This window comes from Eleutherodactylus coqui, chromosome 1, assembly GCF_035609145.1.
Source record: "Eleutherodactylus coqui strain aEleCoq1 chromosome 1, aEleCoq1.hap1, whole genome shotgun sequence".
NCBI classification, from domain to species: Eukaryota; Metazoa; Chordata; class Amphibia; order Anura; family Eleutherodactylidae; genus Eleutherodactylus; species Eleutherodactylus coqui.
In genome coordinates this window covers 471,828,099-471,852,443 of record NC_089837.1, presented here as the reverse complement: position 1 = coordinate 471,852,443, position 24,345 = coordinate 471,828,099, and the positions used below count along the sequence as shown (strand labels likewise).

Here is a 24,345-nt window from a genome sequence, read left to right as displayed (position 1 = left end):
AGGGGACACTATTCCTATTGAGGCCACTGTGAATGTCACTATTACTACTGGAGCCACTGTGGGGGCTGCTATTACTACTAAGGCTGATATAGGGGACACTATTACTATTGAGGCCACTGTGGAGATCACTATTACTACTGAGGCCACTATGGGAATCACTATTACTACTGAGGCCACTGTGGGTGTCACGATTACTACTGAGGCCACTGTGGGAGTCACTTTTACTTCTGAGACCACTGTGGGAGACACTTTTACTACTGAGGCTAATATAGGGGACACTATTACTACTGAAGCCACTGTGGAGATCACTGTTACTACTGAAGCCACAGTGGGAGTCACTATTACTACTGACGCCACTGTGGGAGACACTTTTACTACTAAGGCTACTGTGAAGGGGTCACTATTACTACTGAAGCTACTGTGGGGGTCAGTATTATTACTGGGTCTGATGTAGGGGACACTATTACTACTGAGGCTACTGTGGGGGATATTATTACTACTGGGGCCACTGTGGTGGACACTTTTACTACTGAGGTTACTGTGGGGGTCAGTATTATTACTGGATCTGATGTAGAGGACACTATTACTACTGATGCCATTGTGGAGGATATTATAATGGTACTTTTGTATGTTGTCTCCACCACAAGTATGGGTGGAGTCCTAGTGATGAGCTGTATACGCCCACTGTATGCCCAGAAGTTAGTGATCAGCTGCCTGGAGCACGGTCCTAGTAGAGGGGGGGCTGTATGGAGAGTTAGGGTTAGTTTAAGTGTTAGGCTTACATTATTAGCTGTTTACAGCTAATAAAGTAGACCTAACACTGAAACAAACCCTATCCCTCACCCTCCATACAAGGCGATCCGTCCCCGGCAGCCTACCATTATATCGGGCGACAGCTCTTGCCCATGCCTGTGCGGCGGGGAGAGGATCGTGGAGCATACTCACAGCAGTTCCCGGCGCAGGGGAACCAGTACCGAAGATGAGAGTCCGGCATGAAGAACAGCAGGGACCCCAGTGACAGCGCTCCTGGCTGCAGCAGCAGCAGGGGGAATGGGAACCCACATTGGCAGTGCAGCGTGGAGAGGAGCCTGGAGCACATTGACAGTGGTCCCTGGCTGCAGTGGCCGACCTGGGGGACACTATTACTCCTGGAGCCACTGAAGGAGCCACTATTACTACTAGAGCCACTGGTATCTTTACACATGGTGAAAATGCTAAAGAATGTCCGCAGAGGAAATATCCGTGGCAAATTCTGCATCAAAAAATTGTCAAAATCTGTACCATTAATGTGGATTTTGACTGGACATCAGCCGCGTACCCGCATCTGATTTCATACTATGTGGTGCTCCCCCTCACCTCCTCCTAAGGCTTCCCACAGTCAGCACACTTTGGCTTCCGGTTCCCAGCGGCCTGGTCAGGTGATGCAGGTCAGGTGAGACCACTACAGGCCGCTGGGAACCAGAAGCCGGGGAGCGCTGATGGCGTGACGCCTTCAGTGGAGATGAGGGGAAGCGCCGCATAGTATGTAATCAGCTGCGGGTACCAATGGTACTCCAGCTAGGAAACAAGCACGGGGCGTTCCTCCCTGACTATTTTGACTATTTGCCCTGTCCTTTTTATTACTACGGGGATAAAATCATACATCGTGATAAGCTTAACAATATGTTAAAGAGTAGTTATATTCATACAGTCTTAGGCCTCCTTCGCGTGAATGAAAAAAAGCTGCAATCAAGTCCCGAGCTTAATTAGCGTTTTCTCATCCAATCACATGGCCGGGTGCGACGTATTAGCGAAAAAATACGCCGCAGCCCGAAAATCCCTCAGTCGGCATAAATCCTTGGAATTACTTCTATTGCCTAAATAGAGGCACTTGTAAGTGTTTCGCAGCATTGGACGCTGCTAAACTGCCTCCACCTACCTTTTTTGCAGCTCCCATAGGAGTCAATGGGAGCCGTCAGCGTATATCGGTCGAAAGATAGAGCAAGACCTATCTTTTCTGGCATTGTATAAATTTGGTAGCGTATGTCCTATTGTTACGTCATCTGAATGAATACATTGGAAACCAATGCTTCAGATAGTCGGCCGACGTATAAACACGGCTATATAGCCACATAAAACCACTCGTGAATAAGACCTTACAATACTAACAGCCCTTTAAAGGCAACTATAATCCTCATGTAGCAGGCTAGCTTTCAGGTTACAAACACAAATGATGTCTGACTTTGACCTTTCATTGATATGATGTTTAATTCTGGCACCTGAGGATGGCCAAATATGGACACTGTACAAAAATGAAAGTCTTGCAGATGGAAGTGCCAGCATCCACATCCCCCGGCAGCGCACTGCTTTTTATTACTTTACTCCTCATGAGAACCATTCCATTAAAGGGGCTGCACCAGAAATGCAATTTATCCACAGGTTTGGTGTTTAAGCTGCTGATTGGTGAGGGGCTCACTACTTAAATCTCCACTGATCCTGAAAACAGAGTCCCATGTCCTCCATTTTAGTCTATGGGTGACGACTACCACTGCTAGTGATCCATCCCAGCGGGTTTAGTGTATATGTCACGTCTCTTTCATCCGCGAACTGCAAAAGATACTCAAAGACAATCACCATACATACCTGCGCACATAACATATGGAATTGCTATAGAATATACAAGGTATTAGTTCATGAATTGGCCAAAATACTTAAGCCCACTAGCCTGCTTCAAGGGTTCTGGTTGTCTCACGGGTCCCGACACTTATGAGACAACTTGAAACCTGCCTGCATGTGGGGCGATCGTCCCAATAGGGACGGTTCCGCGCTGGAACCTACGGAACTAACTCGCTGAGGATGGAAAACAAAGCAGGACAAGACGCAGTTCACACCAACATAGTAGGGATAGCATGCAACACAGAACAAGACTGTTCATACCTCATGTCTGGCCATCTGCACAGACACACAAACCACATCATGCATGGAGCAAGCACCAGAGTGTTGGGAAACCAGTATCCTCTAGCCAGAAGGCTGGTATATATGTGCAGCAGACCAGGGGGATTGGCTGGCTGGAGAAACTCCACACGAAGCCAGTTTAATTATCTCACACATGTGAAGGTGTGCTCCTGGCAACCCGTAGAACAACAGGTCCCAGCAGCACAACCTAACAGTATACATATATGTCAGGAGCATACAATTTGAATGGAGACAAAAAATTGTAATGTGAACAGGACCTTAAACCCCAGTACATTGCAAACAGCTAGTATGTGAAGCCCCTCCCAAACTAAGGGCTCGTTCACATGGGCATATGCGTACAACGCTGCGGGTCTCCCGTAGTGCATGCATACAAAGTGTGGGTCTCCCGCAATATTGTACACATTACAGCCCAAGCACTCAGCCGAGACCGTGCATGGGCTGCGTATGGAACTGTGCATGCCCCTGAATGACACGGTCACAGACATGCGCAGTGTGATTTTAATTTTTTTTTTAATGGAAACGCTGGGGTGGATTCAGACGAACGTAGTTTTGTCCCTTTATGCGGCCGCGAACTGCCGGCGAGACAGAAGAAATCTCCCTCGTTTAGGCGCAGCGACGCTCCGTACTGCCGAGCGTAGTTGCGCCAATAGAACTGTGTTTAAGTGAATAGGAGGGACTGAAAGATTGCTGTTTAAGGCAATCACATGAAAGAGAGAAAGCCGCGACCAAGTATCGGCTAAATCTCGCGCTTTCTCGCCCGTTCACATGGCTGGATGCGGTGTAAAAGCCACAGTCCAGAATTCCTTCAGCTGGAGAGTTTAGCATTAGAGATGAGCGAGTATACTCGCTAAGGCACATTACTCGAGCGAGTAGTGCCTTAGCCGAGTATCTCCCCGCTCGTCTCTAAAGATTCGGGGGCCGGCGCAGGTGACCGGTGAGTTGCGGCGGGGAGCGGGGGGAAGAGAGGGAGAGAAAGATCTCCCCTCCGTTCCTCCCCGTTCTGCCCCACCGTTCCCCGCCCGCCGCCGGCCCCCGAATCTTTAGAGACGAGCGGGGAGATACCCGGCTAAGGCACTACTTGCTCGAGTAATGTGCCTTAGCGAGTATACTCACTCATCTCTATTTAGCATCCCTTACTCCGGCTGATCTCGGCAATGGAAGCTCCCATAGGCAAAGGGAGGGAGGTGAGAGGGAGTTTAGCAGCGCTCCCTTTGCCGGCAGTTCCCATAGGCTTCTTTAGGAGCTGCCCGTTGATCGCAGCCAAAAGACGGGGGAAGACCTATCTTTTTCGGCCACACATAACAGCTGCCGGCTGGAATCCGCAGAGTATGTGCTATCTTTCCCGGCTGCTATTTTCTGGCGCGTAAAATTGGCTGATTGCGGCAATAGAGCTCCTATGGGAGCTGCCGGCAAAAGGAGGAAGTTTAGCAGCGGTTAATTGCAACCAAAAGATAGGGCAAGACCTATTTTTTCCGGACGCACAACAAAGACCGATTTTACGCGCCGGAACATCGCGCATCTCAACGAATGCATTGGAATCCAATGCTTCAGATAGTCGCGATTTTCGTCCAATGTTTTTTTATCGCGGCAAAATAGCCACAATGAAACATTTAGAACTAATTCACAGTGCCGCAGGCACAACTACGCTCAGCAGTACGGAGCACAGCTGCACCTAAATGAGGGAGATTTCTTCTCTTCTCCCTCACCAGCAGTTCAAACTCCGCGCCAGAGTGCAGGAGTTTGAAAAAAGAGGCGGGTAGCTAGCGGCATGTGGTATTCACTAAGTGTGGGAAAGATAGGGCATGTCCTATCTGTTACCGGCCATACAAAAAGATGCCATAAAGATCAGTGGTTTTGTTTTGTCCCGTTATACAGCTGTAATTATAACCACCATATAGGGGGAGAAAAGTACGTTCATGTGAAATTAGCCTTAACCAAACGATAAGCGAATGAGCCAACGATGGTTTTTATGCCTGCCTAAAATGAACGATGAGTCAAAAACTAACGATTTTCATTCATCACTCAGTTGTTGGCTCGCATTTAGTCCAAACGAATATCGGTCACTTGAACGATAATTGTTCCATCTAACGGCTCCTTTACACTAGGTGCACGCCTGTGTTAAAACAAATCATCTGTGTTACGTCTGCAAAGAATTCACACTTTTGGCATCCGTGTTGCCTCCCTATGTGGTTTGAATGTCCGTTTTTTTTTTTTCACTTCCGTATGCCATCCATTTTTCACATACGCAAGAGAAAAAACTGAAAGAAGCCCAATTCTTTTTTTTCTGCTTCTCTTCAAATAACGGGATTTTTTTCTATCCCGTCATTTGTCCGTGCCCTATCTAAGGCTAAACCATACGTTTCTATACATCACGGTTGGTCAGTGAAAAATGCCTACAGGTTTAACCTTGGAGCAGCGGAGATGTAGATGTCTGTAATTCGCAGACGCATCTGTTCTGGGCTGTCGGCGGCAGGTTCGGAGATACTCGGAATACTTCTAAATGTTACACAGACAGGAAATGATTGAGAATAGAAACGTGGAAACCCGGCAAATTACTTCAAAGACAATGGGAAATGTCAGGGGAGGAGAAGCACTTCAAAAAAACTCAAATTGAGTGCGCTGCCAGCCAAATGGGACTGATGGGACATCAATGATGAAGTTGAGTTTTTTTAACGTCTCAAAAATGTCGTATCATCCGAGCGGGGAATTTCCAGCTTTCTTACAGCACAGATATTGGCGTCCCCGTAATGACATTTATCAGCTACAGTTTAACAATACGCAGTGATGGCAATGGGTTCGTTCATACAGGCATATTTTTCTTTTGGTCGCACAAAAAAAAACGCAGCATGCCATAAGGGACCTTTCACACGGGATGGAATTGCCTGCAGGACGCAACGCAAATGCGGATTTTGTCATCTTGCAGGATCTCTTCTGTTTTTTTTTTTGTTGCAGACTTTAACCCCTTAAAGGGGTTGTCCCGTGCCGAAACGGGTTTTTTTTTTTTTGAATAGCCCCCCCAATGCAGGGATAAGAAAAGCAAAAACGGGTAGTACTTACCCGAATCCCCGCGCTCCGGTGACTTCTTACTTACCTTGTGAAAATGGCCGCCGGGATCTTCACCCTCGGTGGACCGCAGGTCTTCTGTGCGGTCCATTGCCGATTCCAGCCTCCTGATTGGCTGGAATAGGCACACGTGACGGGACGGAGCTACGAGGAGCCGCTCTCTGGCACGAGCGGCCCCATTCAGAAGGGAGAAGACCGGACTGCGCAAGCGCGTCTAATCGGGCGATTAGACGCTGAAGATTAGACGGCACCATGGAGACGGGGACGCTAGCAACGGAACAGGTAAGTGAATAACTTCTGTACGGCTCATAATTAATGCACAATGTACATTACAAAGTGCATTAATATGGCCATACAGAAGTGCTGAACCCCACTTTGTTTCGCGGGACAACCCCTTTAAGGACCAGGTTATTTTGTACCTTAAAGGGGTTGTCCCGCGCCGAAACGGGTTTTTTTTTTTTTTAAACCCCCCCCCCCGTTCGGCGCGAGACAACCCCGATGCAGGGGTTAAAAAAACAACCCCCACAGCGCTTACCTGAATCCCGGCGGTCCGGCGTCTTCATACTCACCTGCTGAAGATGGCCGCCGGGATCCTCTGTCTCCATGGACCGCAGGGCTTCTGTGCGGTCCATTGCCGATTCCAGCCTCCTGATTGGCTGGAATCGGCACGTGACGGGGCGGAGCTACACGGAGCTACACGGAGCCCCATAGAGAAGAGGAGAAGACCCGGACTGCGCAAGCGCGGCTAATTTGGCCATCGGAGGGCGAAAATTAGTCGGCACCATGGAGACGAGGACGCCAGCAACGGAGCAGGTAAGTATAAAACTTTTTATAACTTCTGTATGGCTCATAATTAATGCACAATGTACATTACAAAGTGCATTATTATGGCCATGCAGAAGTGTATAGACCCACTTGCTGCCTCGGGACAACCCCTTTAAGGACCAGACACTTTTTAGGCATTTTACCCATGTGGCGGTTTTACTGGTCCATTTTTTTCCTTTAGCTACCAAAATAATTTTTGCTGTGTTTTTTTTTTCCGTGACATATAGGACTATTTTTTTATATCTTTTTCACTGAATTTTTTTCCCGTTTTTTAGTTTTATTGAGGGTAAGAAGCTAAAAAAAATAATTTTTTTAACATTTATAATTTTTTTAAATATTATTTTTATATTTACACTAAAATAAAGTATGGGAATGAGTTCCTCTATTTGTTTCAGACGTTTTGATATATAGTATGTATGGTTTTGGTTTACAGGGCGCATACGGCGACGGTTTTTGTTGGCGTCTGCTTTGTGTTATTCTCTTTCTTCTGTTTGTATTGTTGTTTTATTCAGTTGTTTTGTTTTACTTATTTATGTAATTGTGTTTTTTACTATCTGTGTCCCCCATGACGTCATATAAGAACTCTCAGGGACATTCACATATTTCTTTTTTCTTTATTTGACACTTTCCCACTATAGCTAGGACGTCCATAGGAACCCTAGTTATAGGGGAAAGCAACCCCTATGGTGACATTAGTCACCTGCAGAGCTGCCAGGGTCTAAGTCTGACCCTCCAGCTCTGCAGTAGCAGGGAATCCCGGGAGGTCACATGACCCCCCGAGGCTCCCGTAGTGAAAGTAAATGTTACTTTCAGTTTCCCCATACAGTGCTGAGCCTTCTGCTCCAGGTTATCAGCTGTCACTAACAGCTGATAACTAGAGATGAGCGAACGTACTCGTTTAGGGCGATTTCGCAATTGAGCACCGCTTTTTTCGAGAAACTGACTACTCGGGTGAAAAGATTCGGGTGGCGCCAGGGGTGAGCGGAGGGTTGCAGAGGGGAGTGGGGGGGGGGGGGAGAGCTCCTCCCTGTTCCCCACTGCTACCCACCGCTCCACCACGCCGCCCCCCTTTTCGCCCGAGTAGTCAGTTACTCCAAATCGCCCTAAACGAGTACGTTCGCTCAGCTCTACTGATAACCCGTTCCTGCCTCTGACTGATTGCAGAGCAGGAGACTTAAAGCACCGCCGTAATTTTACTATCGGCGGTGCTCTAAGCCCAGGACCGGCCGCGGTAAATTTACTGTGGCTGGTCCTAAACGGGTTAATCGCAGAGTTACATCTCCTGTATGTTATAAAGGAAGCTTTAGGCCGGCGGCACACGGGCGGATTTGCATTAGGAATCCAGAGCGGGCGTCCGCCTTCAGACTCCGAAGCAAATATTGCCCATAACATGCTATTGAAAATCGCTTTTTCCTCTACACAAGCGGAAATCGCAGCATGTTCTATTTTTGCACAAAGTCAATTGAAGCCGTCCAATCCACAACCCTTCCGCAATGACATTGCAGAAAAGTCATGGATTCTGGGAATCTGGGGGAAAAGCAGAGGCTTAAAAAAAAAAATCCGTTATGCGCATGTCCGATGGTGAGCTGTGCGGACCATCCGCAGTACAGAGAACATTTTCAGAAAGCAGGTACGCATGGATGCCGGCTGGGCACAAGGTCAGATTCCGCTGCGGAATTCTGCATGCAGAATACGACCCGCTTGTGTGCAGCCGGCCTTAATCTTAATCTTACAGTTTTGAAGTAAACACGTGCGGATTTTAACAGGTGTGGAATTCAAGCCCAGTATGGATAATATAAGTTGCACACGAGCATATTTGCGCACGCAATACACAGCGAGTAGAACTATTGATTTTCCTGCGCATTTCAGTCACGCAAAAAAAAAAAAAAAGCAGCATGCTCTATTTTCCTGTGCATTTGCGCACCAAAAGTTCCCATAGAAATCAGTGGGGATGTGCAAATGCACGCAATACACTTGGAGATGGGTGATGCAGTGCACAATTGCGCAGGAAAAGAACACATCTTGAACTCATTAGACTAGCCATTTCATTGGCGGAGAGCATTGGTACGTACTATTTCGCACACACAAAAAAACCAGCTAAATATATGCACGTGCGTACGCAAAAAAGCACCGTTTGTTTTGCAAATGCACGGTGCTTATTGTGCGCGCAAATACGCATTCGCTCATGTGAAGTCGGCCTAAGGATACTTTCAAGCTTTGTCTTTTCTCAGCTGTTTTTTTTCTTTTTGAGGAGTTTTTATGGTGCTGTTTTTGGTTGCATAAAGCTTTTTATTTGTCCCCGTGCCGTCCGACCTGCATGGTCACCGCACGCCGCATGTCCTACGATTCTTCTCTATGAAAACGGAATGGGACATGAGTTTTTTTACAGGGACCATCAGTCTATGCGGACATTTGGGCATGCGAGTAACCTCATAGGCTTTCATGAGACGGTGTGCCATCTATGGGGTGCACGGACAACAGACAGCCCTAAGGCACATAGGCGTATTCGCACGTGCAATACACAGTGAATAGAACCCATTCATTTCAATGGGTTTCTTGACATGCGTGTATGCAATTCAGTTGCGCAAAAAAACATGAGGCATGTTCTATTTTGCGTTGATTCTAACGGGTTCGTTCACTTGAGCGGATTTCTTCACGCAATGTGTGATCAGTGAAAAAATACGCTGTGTTTCCTATCTTGGTGGGTATTAGAAGCCCATTGAAATAATGAACCTGTGTGAATACGCACAAACTGCGCAGGAAATCTGTGTATTCGTTGCGTTTTTACACACAAAGTCAACGTGATTTTATGTCTTCTTTTTTTCGTATGTTAATAAGATGGGTAATTGGGCTTATTCTGACGAGCGTGGGTGCAACTACGCCCGGCGTTCCCTGAACAGGGGGAATCCCTTCCCTTCATTGTCGGCTCTTCAAACTCCGCACCAGAGCGCAGGAATTTAAAAATAACCACCAGTAGATCGGCGCCGTCCGATCTTTACGCACATAGTATTCGCTACATACTGTAAAGACGGGGCAGGTCCTATCTTTTCTCGCCCGTACGATTGACGGGCGAGAATCCCAATAGGGAAAACAAAACACTGAAATCCCATTGAAATCAGTGGTTTCGTTTTGTCCCGTTATGCGGCCGTAATTGTGACAACTGTAGAAGGGAGCAAAAAGTCTGACGATAGGCAGAAAGATGCAAGGCAACAGCGTATTACGGCCCGTGCATAAGCTGCGTATTCACATGCCAAATACGTGTACACCCATGTGAATGCACCCTAAGGCCGTCTTCACAAAGGGCCATAAAATCACATAAAATTTGTGCATTGTGAGACGCACAAATCTCGCACAAAATATGAACCCCATTCTTTTAATCCTTTCCAATCCACTGTCTGACGTCTAAAGACATGATTTCAGGCTGTACAGCTCCGATGTAGGAAGACGTCCGTCGGGGTTCTCTTACTGTATATTGCCAGCCTCTCTGCTGTCAGAGCCTATCCAATGTGTCACCTCATGCAGTACTGGCTTTAGCCAGCATATAGCGCTGTTGTATAACAGTAGTAGAAAAAGAGTAAGCCCCCTATGAAAACCAGGATACAAATTGGATTGGAAAGGGTTAAATGGGGCCATACATGGGCTCGCTGCACGTGATTCCAGGTCCTTGGCTGACATCGGAGCAATACGACTTCCCCAGAGTGATGCACGCAATTTGACATAAAAACGCTTGCATTCACGGGAAACTCACATGTTGCGATATTGCTCTCGCCCATGTGAATTTAGCCTGAGCAATGCTAAAAAAAATTGGGCCTCTTCATCATTTTCTTGTATACAGGAAAAAAACACGAACGTATATGCGCACAAAAAGTATACGCTCTCATAAAATCGAACCCATTGATTTCAATGCGTTCGTGTATTTACCGTTCACAATTCCATCACGCAAATAAAATACGCGGCGTGTTGCACACATCTGCAACTCATTAAGCTAATTGGCCATTTCAATGGCAGAGAGCAGCGTTTCATACAATTGCGCACGACTTGCAAAAAGTGCATTATAAAACACAGTTGCACACGCAAATATATACAAAAACACGGCACAAATGTCTGCGCAAATACGCATTTGCTCGTGTGAATCCAGCCTTACAATTAAATACCCGACACACATACAGATACAACATGGACCAATTAAAAAATGGGTTCGGCTGAAAATTGGAGCCGCTCGTTTGAACACATGGAAGAACATGCAGTGAATTGTGAGCTTTGCAGCACGGATGATGTCTGCGGGGAAGAGGCAGGAGAGACGTATGTGGGCAGGACAGAGTTCTCTGAGCACATGACAGGAAAAGCCAGTCAGTACAGTAAAGCCAGGCCTAGGTAACAAAGGAGGGAGGAGGTGACGCTGTTCTTACGCTGCTATGGCTAGATTGTCTGCTTCCCTCATCCATCAGTTTCACTTTAGCAGAAAGCAGGCCTGGTTGTGCTGCGAGCAGCGGCGCCTCCACCCCGGGGAAAGTGAGTGCCTGCTGAGGAACGGACACTGCTGCTCTCATTTCATTACAACTCTTATCTCTGCTTCTTTTTTTTTTTTCCAGATCACTTAAAAAAATAGGAGCTTTGGGGATTTCTCGCTGTGGAAACAGCCCATGGGGTCTCCAGGTAAGAACCCTCTTTTCATTAGGTGATACAATGTAGCGAAAGAATAACCAACATTCTATTCCAGAATGCAGTCGTTGCTTCCCTGCTTGCTCATTAGTAGCAATTACGGTCTTGGCTTCCTATTTCCCAGGGATATGCTATATATAAGGTGAAGCCGTTAGCATTGACATTTTTTTCTCGGCTCAGCAGGAGACACTTGTGGGAGAGTCAGACATATTTTATCAAGTGAGTGGGTGCTGTACAGTGCCGGCCGCATTTATAGCAACAGCAAAGGAAGCGCCGCTCATAGCGAGGAACCGTATGACACCCGTAGCATAACGAGAACGGAGTTTACCCCTGATCACCACTGGTAGACATGAATTCTGCAAGGCTTTTGTATGTGTCACAAGATGATATATTGGAAGCGATTGCATTAAAGCAAGTTGATTGCAAAGCTTGGAAGTTCCAACGTGTTAAATACTTGGATGAGCGATTACCTCCATGCTTCGTGTCAATGTTCTTATTGTGTACTGTTGCACAACAGCTGCATTTTCTGTTAGACGTTAAGTCTCTATTCTCAATTTGCAGATAGTGCCCTTCATTTTGGTCTCCCGAATCCGATTAATTCAGAAAGTTGGGCCTGATTTCTCAGTGGGAGGGGGTCAGAGGTATGTTCCTGTTATCACTGTCCAAGTGTGTCATTGTGGCTATTGTGTAAGCTATAGGTTGGAGCTGTATATGTTTATATATGTGGCACAATCTACAATATGTCCACTATCCTACCAAAAGTCATTGGAGACCTGAGCAAGAATCAAAAGTAGTATTTATATATGTTAATAATTAATGGGGTCTCTTTTGGCCCTAATTACATCAGATACTCTCTTTCTACTAAAATCTGGTACACTTTACCTGGTATTTCCCTCCATTCATCCTGCAAACGTCTCCATTGGTCAGTCTACGGTTGTGCAAGGAGCGTTGGTTTGAGGATATGGATGGTTCCTGATTGGACTGGCACAACGTGAACGCTATTGAACATCTCTAAGGGCAAACTCGAAATATGTCAGGAAATATGAAGAGCATCCATTTTCTTTGAGAGAACTCGTCAGACGTTTGCAGGATGAATATAGGGAAATACCAGCTGAAGTGTATTAGAGATTATTAATAGAAAGTACGCCATGGAGAGTATCCAATGTCTTTAGGGCCAAAGGAGGCCCAGTTCAGTAATACGGTAACATATGGAAATTAATACTACTTTTGATTCTTGCTCAGGTGTCTAACTACTTTTAGTACGATAGTTTATGTATGTGGTGATATTGATATATGCTAGAAGTTACTTACTTAGGGTCACTGGACATTAGAAGTAGAATCTACTAATTTTGGTGGGACTGGCAGATCGTCTATTTTATGCAGTGGCTCATGATGGCAAACATCAGGGGCAATAAGGATTGGGCTGATGTATTTCAATATGCCCGATTCTTTTGTTTTGGCAGCTGCTTTTTTTCCCTCTCTACATTTAGAACACGGCCGACCTGTGTTTGTTTATGGGGGCATTGGGTGAGATAACAGTCAGTCGAACAAGCTTTCAGACAACAGCCATCTAGAATATATGGGCAGTCGCAGTCCTTTAGTTCTGGAATAGTAATAAGCAATAATGACAAGACAAAGGTTGTTACTTACAACTGCAGAGCAATACGAGTCGTGTGGGTGCCACAAACAAATGCCAATTTATGGTTGGTAGATATATTGACACTGAGAAGCAGTAATGGTATTACAAGTTTTCATTCACTTTGTCAGAGGGGACACAGTTATACTAATTACAGAACAGGAACAGCTTGAGCTGAAGATATTGGATTTTTTTTTTTTTTACAAAGCTATAGAATGTGAGGTTTTCAGAGGGAATGATGCTTGTCTGAAGGAAGGATGTTGGGTGAAAGGGATGGGATTGGAGAGTTAAATGGCCATTATAGTAAGTTATATGTATTACCAATAGAGATGAGCGAACGTGCTCGGCCACGCCCCTTTTTCGCCCGAATACCGCGATTTTCGAGTACTTCCGTACTCGGGCGAAAAAATTCGGGGGGTGAGTGGGGGGGAGAGGGAGAGAGAGAGGGCTCCCCCCTGTTCCCCGCTGCTACCCCCCACTCACCCACGGTGCCCCCGAGTACTTTTCACTCGAGTACTGAAGTACTCGAAAATGAGTAATTACTCGAAACGAGTACGTTCGCTCATCTCTAATTACCAATATATAGAATATTTACAGTTTTTTATTTGAATTATATTTAATTGATTTTGTATTATGTTACATTCATATACAATATAGCCAAAGTAAGTGCACACCTGACCCTCACACCTCCATGGGTTTGCTGGACCTCCCATTCCAAAATCATGGGCTTCAAAGGGAACCTTTCAATACCATTTCACCCTTAAAACTGACTCATTGTTTTTAATCATTAGTTTTTAATACCCTCTCTTTTCCTAACTAGCTCATGTACTTCTGCAATTAGGTACCAAAATTGGGCCACTCTCACACATGTGCTTTTTACCGCGATTACCACGATGTTTTGAAAGCCGCAGTATATCGCTCCCATTGACTTAAATGGAACTGCGCACACATGTGCTCAAACGCGGCGTTATCTAACAGTGCCGTTTTTTAGCGCTGTCGACTCTATTTTGCCACATTTTCATGCTCTTTAACGCACCTTATTCCCCATCACAATGATGGGGTGCGTTAAAAACCATTTGTGCGTTGCAAGCTGCACAAATCTTACAGGCATATGAACCCCATTCTTTTGAATTTCTTCCCACATCGCATTGCACCGTGATACCATGCAGGGAAAAAATCATGGCATGTGCTATCTTTGGGCGTGGTATCGCCCATTGTTCTCAATGACAGCCACAGTGGAGGAACGCTACTTCCCTGAAGTGATGCGAGGCAGTTTTGATATAAAAACGCCTGGCATCCGCGGGGATATCCCATGTTGGTAAATGCGATATCAGGCTGTGATTTGCGACCCAATATCGCACTTGCCTGTGTGAAGCTAGCCTAAGGCTAACTTCACATGGGCGAGATTCTCGTGCAAGATTTGTGCGTTGCGAGACGCACAAATCTCGCTCGAATATGGGCCACATTCTTTTGAATGTGGTAAAACGGGGGGTTTGGTAAAAAAAAAGGGGGTTTGGTATGGTGTTAGCCAGTAGAGCAAAGTGTGATTGTTCACAGTGAGAGAAACTAAGTAATCTTGTAGATATGATACCTTTTAATGGCTAACAAAAATACATGATGTTACAGCAAGCTTTTGGGTCTTCTATCAACCCTTCATCAGGCTAAAATTAAATTGGTTTGGATGGGGCACATATATAATATACAAATGCAGAGATGACACCCCTCTTGATTAAAATACAAATGTTCACATGCAGAAATTTGAGACTGTTTTGCACTCAAAACTTAAAACAACAGACAAACTGAGCTAAGAGATAAATACTTAATTAGCCCACTGAGCTCAGGAATGTGACAGTTTTATGATGTATCTTATCTCTCCTTCTATATGTGCCCCATCCCAAACCAGTTTCATTTTAGTTTGATGAAGGGTCGATAGAAAACCCTAAAGCTTGTTATAACGTCATGTATTTGTGTTAGCCATTAAAAGCTATCATATCTATAAGATTACTTAGTTTCTCTCAATGAGAACAATCACATTTTGAATGGGGTCATACACATAAGCGATTATTTATTTTCCTTGCATTGCGATGCGCGAAAAAACCCAAGATGCAGCATGCCCTATCTTTGGAAGTGCCCATCCATCGCGCATTGTTTTCAACGGGGTCGGCGGCAGCATCGCACCACCTGCTAGGTGCATGTGGGTGTGATGTGAGGTCTCCCTATTGAAAACAATGGGAAACACTCTGTGATCCTTCGCTGACAGCGGTTTTGATATAATAATGCCTCGCATCCATGGGGGAAATTATATGTTGGCGAGCGCGATATTGATCCGTGATTCACAGCCTGATATCGCATTCAGCCGTGAAGTCAGCCCTATGCAACTGAGCAGAGAAGAGTCATCTGGCCAAGAAGAGTCCTGCTGATTTATGAACTGTCAAGCTAAGCGCAGCCCTTTTCTCTTGACAGACAGCTTGTCGTATTCCCCCGTTGCACAATAAACCCCGTCTGTCTAGAGAAAGGGACATGATTTGCTCTTCTTGGCCAGATGACTCTTCTCTGCTCATTTGCATAAGGCAAGCTATAACGTTGGAAACTAATTGCAGTGGTGCATGAGTTCATTAGGAAAAGTGAGAGCATTAGAAGCAAATGATTTTTCATTCCCGACCAGCCAGTGAAGCTAGTTTTAGGGGTCAGATGGTGGTGACTGGTTCCCTTTAATATAATGTATCTCCTTTTGCAGCTGTAACAGCCTTTATTCTGCTAAGAAGGGGGTTTTACAGGATTTAAAGCCCATTCAGTCAAAAGGCCATTTGTGCGGTCCGGCACTGATGTTTTTCATCCCATATGTGTTAGATGGGGTTGAGGTCAGGGATCTGTTCAGGTTATTCCAGTTCCTCCAAGCAAGTGTGTTTACTGATACAAGCTGCCTGGCACCACGCACAATGAAATGCAAAACTAGCCGCACACTAAAGCCATGTAATGACAAAGGAAAGCGAGAGACGTTGTGTGCAAAAAGGCTGGTGATGCAGAAAAAACATATATGACTGTGTGGGCACGTATATATTCATATATATTTTTCCCCATCACCAGCCTTTTTACACACTACTTTTTTCTTGTTCTTCTTTGTCACACCAAACCTGGCAGACCATGATCTTTATGGATGGACCTCACTTTGATCACTGGGACACTGTCATGTTGGAACAAAAAGTTGGAAGCATACCCGGAAATAAGGGGTCTAGCCCAAACTTTGAAAAACAACCCCATTCTGTTATCCCTCCTCTACCAAATGTTACAGTAGGCAGTATGCATTCTAGTAGGTAACGCTCTCTGGACATCCGCCAAACCCAGAATTATCCATCGGATTGCCAGATAGTAAAACGACAAAAGTTTGGTAGGGTGTTAGCCAATGTGATTGTTCTCATTAACAGAGCCCAAGTAATCTTGTAGATATGATACCTTTTGATGGCTAACAAAAAGACATCCAGATCTGTTTTGTTAAGCCTGAGGAAGAGCCCTAAGTAGGTTGGAAAGCTTGCTTTAACATTATGTATTTTTGTTAGCCATTAAAAGTTATCATATCTACAAGATTACTTGGATTCTATTACTGAGAACAATACTGCCGTATAGTGAAATGTTATTCTTGGTAATCATAAGCTTGTGTGTAGCTACCTAAGTTATGTTATGGGGGTCAAAGGTGAAGGGATGGGGAGTCTGGGGGGTGTTTTTCATACTTACTGAGCGCCTTGTTCCAGCTCTGTGTCCCCGGGAAGTCAGCGCATGCCAGCAACTTGACTCTTTGTGCTTGCGCATCTCCCATTCATCTCTAAACGTATGTCCCTTTCACCTTTGAGCCCCATAGCATAATTTATGAGGCTCAAAGGTGCTGACAGTGTCCCTTTAACCATGAAATCTCATTTCATATGGCTTCCAACCTACAGTTTTTGCACTGATGTCACGTTCGGGGGCAGTTTGGAATTCTGTAGTGAATGATGCAGCAGGGGATGGATGATTTTACACACCATGCACTTCAGCACTCAGTAGTCCTGCTCTGTGAGTTAGTGTGGTCTGCCTCTTCATGGCTGAGCTCCTTTTACTCTTGGGGCTGCCTTACATTGGACTACTATCGGCCGAAAAATCACTCAAACGAGCAATTCTCAGCAATAGTCGTCCCACTGAAACAAAGTAACTAGTGAGTGAGTTCTCGCTTGGTATAAGAGGCAGTCAACTTTGAACAACTGGCTGTTCACAGTGAATGGAAGGTGGGCAGCCAAAGGAAACCATCGGCACGCTGCACCTCTATTCATTGATCGACTGTTGCTCCTGTGTGACAGCACAGGAGGGATACGTCTTGGGACGACTGTCAAGCACTAATGCACATGACAGTCATTCCATGTAAAGCCACCCTTAGATACTTCACAATAACAGCTCTTAGGGTGCCTACCCACTAGAGATATTTTTTCTTGCGATGCGAGAGCGATGATTATGAAACCAATGATTTTCAATGGTTTCCTACTCATTTGCGATTTTAACTGTCCAGCCTCGGAGCGCACAGAAGAAATCTGCAATATTGCTCAGTGTTTTCAATGGGGCTGGGGGAAGCAGCGCCAGTCCCATTGAAAACATAGGGAGTATATCGCGGACTTCTGACACAGCTGTCACGCCTATGGCAGAGGATTCCTTCATCCGTGATGCTATCCCATTGCTTTAAATAGAGTCCGCGCTGCTGCAGCCCCATTAAAAGCAGTGGGTTGCAGGCAACCCCCCCCCCCCCCCCCCCCCCCAGTGATGATTGAAATCTAAGCCCTTCCCTGAAAATTATCCCTAGCTGTAAAAAAAAAGTAAATAAAAAAATTATACTCACCTAGAAGAGCCGTTCGGCTCTTCTCTCTGGCACTGCGATCTTCTTTTGTGTTCTGGAAGGAGGGGATTGAAAAATCCCCACCCCCGGAAAGCACTAGTCTCATTGGTTGAACGCTCAGCCAATCACAGGCAGCGCTCAGCCATTTATGAATTCCCCAAAAATCATCGCTGCGGGGGTTGCCTGCAACCCACTGCCTTCAATGGGGCCACAGCAGCACCAATCCCATTGAAGGCAATAGGATAGCATCACGGACTTCTACCACAGCTGTGGCAGTAGTCCGCAATGTACTCTCTATGTTTTAATGGGGCTGGCTCTGCTGCCACCCGCCCCATTAAAAACACTGAGCAATTTCGCATATTTTTTCATGGCGCTGTGAGGCTTGAGAGTAAAAATTGCAAGTGCGTATGAAAGCATCGATCCCCGACCCGATCAGCTCTGCCACCGTTCATGTTGAGCATTGACTGCTGCTATGTAAAAGGGACTTAATTGTCTAACTGATGATAGTACATAATGACAAGTTGTCTATAGGTGCCCATATACGTTCAATAGCTGTTGGCCGAACAGTCATTTGTCTGATAGCTATTCCTTCCAACTTCTCCATACACATACAAGCTCAGTAGATGGTCCATGTCTTCTGAATCTGGAGAGCAGAATCTGGACGCGGTTTATATCCAGAGATTGATAAAGAGTAGTGAGGTCCCTGTTTGCATCAGAAAGTCCGCCCAATCCCTCTAAAAAATATGGATTTAGTTGACTTCTCTCTAGTGTATATGGGGACTTATGAAGAAACCAGTTTGGTCCTAAAACATATAATCAGTAAAGACTTCCTTATTATTGAGCATCTACTGTGTCATGTTCAGCCTCCTAGGACCGTCCAAGGACTACGGGAACCGCGTTCGGGCTCTGAAGAGCAGCGGGAAGGACCTGGACCTAGCCTGCTAGTTAATGTATTTCATTTTTTTTAAAATGTAATCTAGCTAGGGCTTATTTTTGGTGTAGGGCCTATATTTCAAGCCTCCCCCAAAATCTTGAAAAATCAGGCTAGGGATAATTTTCAGTCTTTTTGGAGGAAACAGGGTATTATTGATGACTTTTACACAGAATGTTTTTATGCAAACAAGCGAAAATGACCGATATCGTTCTGTGTAAACGCAGCCAGCGTTCGAATGACGAATGATAAATCGTGCGCTTTTCGTTTATTTTATGCAGGCATAAAAATCATTGTTGGCTCGTTCACTAGTCTGACCTCGTCCAAATGAGAAATCAGAATGTCTAAACGGACCCTTACTTTGTAATTTCAAGCAGTAACGGATGTTTTTTTTTTCTCTTCATCCTTTGCGAACGTCCTACGAGGACGTAGTGATTTGGTGTCAGCATTTTTCCTAGATATTACAAAGTGTAACTTTTAAATATGCACCAGGGCTATTCTATTAAATGTTCTGTTCGGAGAAACTCGCAGACCTTGTAATTGCACTTCTGCTGATGCTTTTATAGCACCTTCACATGTTGAACATTCTACTTGACTTTAACTGTTGTCATGGAGACCCTGAACCTGCCTGACCCTTATCTGTCAGCTAAACAGTTTTCAATGTCGCATTCCTCTAGGGTTCTAAAGGAAATTAGTGTACGTATTAATTGAAAACAGTCTCGGGTGTATTCTCTACCAGGATAGTGGAACCTTAAAAAAGGAATATAGAAGAATAAACATTACAACCACCCCTGCTTATGTTTTATACCTCCCGTAACTTTTGTTCTTGACGCATCGGCTGTGGGACAATTACAGAATGTTAGAAGTAGAAATCCACCTCTACTAATAATCTAGGTGGACTCCAAGTAAATGAATATTCAGGGTCTGAGTGCAGAAGTAGAGGATCGATTCAGTTTTCATAAGAGTTGGCGCCACAATGGAAGTCTTGTCTGGAGAGGATTCAAGGAGGACCTAAAGGGAACTTCTCACCACCTATGAGCACCATAAATTAAGCTATGGTGCTCATAGAGCAGGTGCCGAGGAGTCTGGGAATGTACTTTTCATACTTACCCGGCTCCCTGTTTCTGCACTGTCAACTGTGGAAGTCAACACGTGGACAATGTGGCAGACTCATCTCTACAGGCTGTGTGTGTACACTGCCGTAGAGGACAATGTGGGTGAACACGTAGCTTGTAGAGTTGAGTCCACTGCACTGTCCAACTTCCATTTGTGATAGTGTGAGAACAGGAAGCCAGGAATGTCTAAAAAGTGCATCCCTGGTCTCCTCAGGACCTGCCCTCCAAGCCCTATAACTGAACTTTTTACATGGCATGACTGATGGGCGCATTAGGGCGGACGGGACATTGGACTTCCTGTGGAGAAATACCACCATATGCGGGCAGCAGCAAATGTTATTGCCTCAGTTTACTTGCTATTCCCCTTGGCACCTTTTGGGAGCCATGAGCTACCTGCTTCTGCTGCTCAAACTGTGGGAGACATCGTAGCAGATGGTGTCATGTTCATGATGGTCACCGTAGGAAGGACATGCGAATGTGCAGTGGTTCAGAGAGCTCTAGGAGCAGGACGGCCAGCTGAAGTAAACGGGAGTCACCAGCACCATTAATAATGTCATTTGCTGCCTAAAAGATAAACTATCAGTTCTCATGGCCCAACTCATGGGAGAAAAGAGTTGTTGGGACAGGAGCCCATCAGCAAAGTCTTCCATTCAGCCGTCCCATGAACCCCGATGGGCCCACCATTGGTTCTGGCTGCATCCCAGGCAGTCAAAGTTCTAGCAGTCATGCTGCCGCCAGCGTCCAGTGAGTCTTCATGTGGAAAAGGCTGGTATGATATTCAATCTCTAGGTGGTGTAGATTTATTTTCACTATTGAAAGCAGCAGTGGCTAGAACAGATTGTCAACTGGTCAATCCCCTAACCCATTGCAGAGCAAGATGTGGCGTCAGTTAGGTGCGTGTTAATGTGTAGAGACCCATTTTTCTGTGAGGTTTCACCACTGGATAAACACGTGTCTGCAAAGGTTAGGAAGAAGATTTGTCGACAGGTTTTGTCGAAATTTGGTCCCTGGTCTCTGTTAAGCATGGTACAGTTGACAAGGAACGTACAATTGAGTACAGTGAGCTGAAGCTGAAAGTGGGAAAATCATTTGGCTACTAGCTGCAAGTTAATTTGACGTTGGCTTATATTTTCTCTCCGGAGAAGGGACTGAACTTTTTATTTATGAGAATACCATTTTCAGAATCCAGAAGCTGTGTGGTTGTACAGTTTTTCGACATTATGATGAAGAGATTCATTGACCGTTAGCCTAGTCATCTGAAATTGGTTTGGCGACTAAGGCCACTGATGTTTGGATACAATTACTTATGGATCAAAACCAGAAACAGCGTTCCTTTCCAAGTAGAGATGTTGTCTTGGCAGGAGCTGGAGCCATGGCTTAGCGACCCACAGAAGCCTGTCGGCTCTACAACGTGAGCCAAAGTAGATTTCTATGAAACTGCAAGTCCCGGCATGAGTGTTCCATCTGTGGAGTAGCTCATGTAGCAATACATTGTTTCCGGAAGCCCAAGCAGCCTTCTTAGACCTCCTCAATAGATCCTACAGAGGACCCCCATGAGCAATCGTGTAATGAAACCGTGGCTGGTAAGGTACTTGAGGAGGCGGGAAGCAAAGCTTCTTGGTGATGTTTTTAAAGAGAGTTTTTTCATCTCTTTTGATCCTTTTTCAGTTTTTCTTCTGCCTGATATTTATTATCAGTCCAGGATAATTCGGATATTGCTAAGGAAAAGGTGTATGGCTTGCCCCTTTATGGAGCCACCATACTTAAATTTATGTGCATCACTTATGGGATTAGTCCTGAAAAAAATCTAAATGGTCCATCATTTTTTTAATCCAAAATGGGGTTTGGTGAATGATGGTATTTTCAAAATACAGCAGTTTCCTATACTTCCTTTGATGTTACAGTCCAGTTGGTGTGAAAGGCAGTTCTGGGCATTCTGTTGGCAAAATCGAGCATTGAGTCAGCCTGTTTTTCGTGGACATATGCCTTTCAATGGGCTACTCCATTTCGTGTTACTATTTTGAGTTGTTTTCGTCATTTTTAGAATGAGTCATTTGATTTGAATCTGGTCTTTCGTCTATTATATATTATTTGGCTAATTTTTTGTTTGTCGGGCCGCCTAATAATTCCAAGTGTTGGCAGTTGCTGTCATGTTTTAGATCCATTGCATGCAGATTCGGAGTACCAATTGCAAAAGACAAGACAAAAGGCCCAGTTGCTCGTCTTTCTTGGTATCGAGATTCATACTTTAAACATGTGTTCTGCCTCCTGGATGAGAAATTAATCTGTTATCTTCTTCCATTCAGTTGGTGCTGCATTCCAAGAAGGTGACTCTGAAGCAATTACAGTCCCTTTTGGATTTGCTAGTCGGGTTTTACCAATGTGTCTGGTTTTTGTTCGTTGTCAGTCTTTGGCGACAAAGGGGATTCAGCGACCTGATTATTGTATCAAGGTTAGGAAACAAATGTGGTTGGATTTGCAGGTTTGGCTGCCTTTTTTGTTCATTTCAATGGCAAGACAATCTGGGAGTGCTCTAATGTTTTCTGTTTGCAGAAGCATCCTGGGGCCTGGGTTTTGGTGCTGTAGTTGGCACAAATTGGTGCATTGCTCATTGGCCTGTTAATTGGCCGGTGTTGGGTCTTACAAAAACGTAACTTTTTTAGCATTATTTCCAATCAATGTTGCAATCGAGCTTTGGGGTTCAGCGATGTCCAGCAAACGTATCTGCTTTTGGACTGAAATCTGTCTGTGGACCAGGATATTAATAACCTTTCATCAGCGTCGTTATCTGGCCTGACCCTAAGACAATAATTAAGACATTAAGTTTTGCAATGTTTACAATTTAGTATTCGGTTTAGGGCAAAAGATGTACCCGCTGAAAAATAACAAAGTCGCTGATGCTTTGTCTTGTTGAGATCTTTTTGAATGAGACTTTTTGGGTCTCACTTAATAGCGAGGAAGTTCAGGAAATATTGTCTAGAACTTTTGTATCGAACTAGTAAGGCAGTCAGTGGTCCCAGAACATGGAAGAGTTGTAGAAAAGCTTGGCTTGAATGGTTATAAGTGGTGGGTGAATTTTTTCTATGTTGCGATTCTAGTAATTTTAAAGCAATGGCTCGATTCCAGCGGCCGGGTCGTCTGCTTCTATGGTGGCTAAGCGTTTGTTGGGAGTCTCTTTTATGGTTAAGCTTTGGGGTTATTCGGATTTTACAAAGCATATTGGGATACAGCAAACGCACAAGAGTTGGAAACTTGAGTTGGTTTCTAGCGATTGCCGCCACCCAGTCACGTTTGCGCTGTTAAACAGATCGTTGTCAGTGTCGTTAGAGGTTTGCACTAACAGTAATGAAGACGGTCTGTTCAGCATTGCTTTTGCCCTTTCGTTTTTTGCGGCATTAGGTATTGGCGTGTTAGTGTCGCCTAGTTCATCTCACCCCGATGGCTTAAAAGCGCCTGCTATCCTGCTTTTGGATCATTTGGTAAAAGTTTGTGTTTGGCGGTCCTAGGCAGACAGACAAGGCAGGGGTGCATGGCTGTCTTATCGGTGAATTACAGGGGTTATTTTTGCCCTGTACGTTTGCTTCAGTGTTTCCGTTTGCTTTGACCAGCGATTTCTCAGTTTTTGGTGTACTCCAAAGGATCTCCATTGACTTAGTACCAGTTTAGCTAACTTTTTTGGTCCTGCTTGGGGTTGGTTTCATCGGATTTTGCTGCAGATTCTATCAGAATCGGACCCGCCATGAAAGTGGTTGCGCTTGGGTTAAGAGTTCAAAAAATACAGGAGCTGGCTAGATGGAGGTCAAATAGCTTCTGGTGTTATGTACACCTCGATTTAATGATGTCATAATTTTTTTTTTCTGTTTTAGGTGCTATCACTATTCTGGTTCACATCCTGAGACATTCATATATTTATCAGGCTTGTCGGAGGGCTAAATATTGTCCTATGGGTTCTAATCTTCATGTAGCTGCTCTTGAGGTCCTGCCTGAGGACGTGGTGATGGCAAAATCCATAGAGGAGTTTAAGAGGGGACTAGACGTCTATCTAGAGCGCTATGATATTACAGGATATAGACATTAGGTGACCAGCGGGGTTGTTTATTTCAAATGTTGATACAGGGATTACCCTGGCTGCCATTATGGATTCAGGCACAATTTTTTTTTTCCTCCATAAGAGCCAATTGGTTTGCTGTTTTTTGTTTTTTTTTGCCTTCCTCCGGACCAACAAGCGGGAAGTTAAAACAGGCTGAACTAGATGGACATTGTCTTCATTCAGCCTAACATACTATGTTACTATGTTATTACA

General features: G+C 45.0%; 1 protein-coding gene across 4 annotated transcripts in view; it reads left to right on the top strand.

Moving 5' to 3' along the window:
- DTX3 (deltex E3 ubiquitin ligase 3) overlaps positions 1-24,345 on the top strand; it is a 79,299-nt gene that overhangs the window by 17,427 nt on the left and 37,527 nt on the right. The window contains exons 1-3 of one of the 4 annotated variants that reach the window (XM_066584419.1): positions 11,292-11,355; positions 11,436-11,499; positions 12,067-12,146. Coding sequence is in view for 3 of the 4 variants with exons in the window: in XM_066584417.1 (XP_066440514.1) it covers positions 11,487-11,499 (13 nt within the window). In the remaining variant the exon portion in view is untranslated. Of the gene's footprint in view, positions 1-11,198; positions 11,218-11,290; positions 11,356-11,435; positions 11,500-12,066; positions 12,147-24,345 lie in introns of those variants that run through there. The other 3 variants (XM_066584418.1, XM_066584416.1, XM_066584417.1) reach the window with 3 other exon arrangements.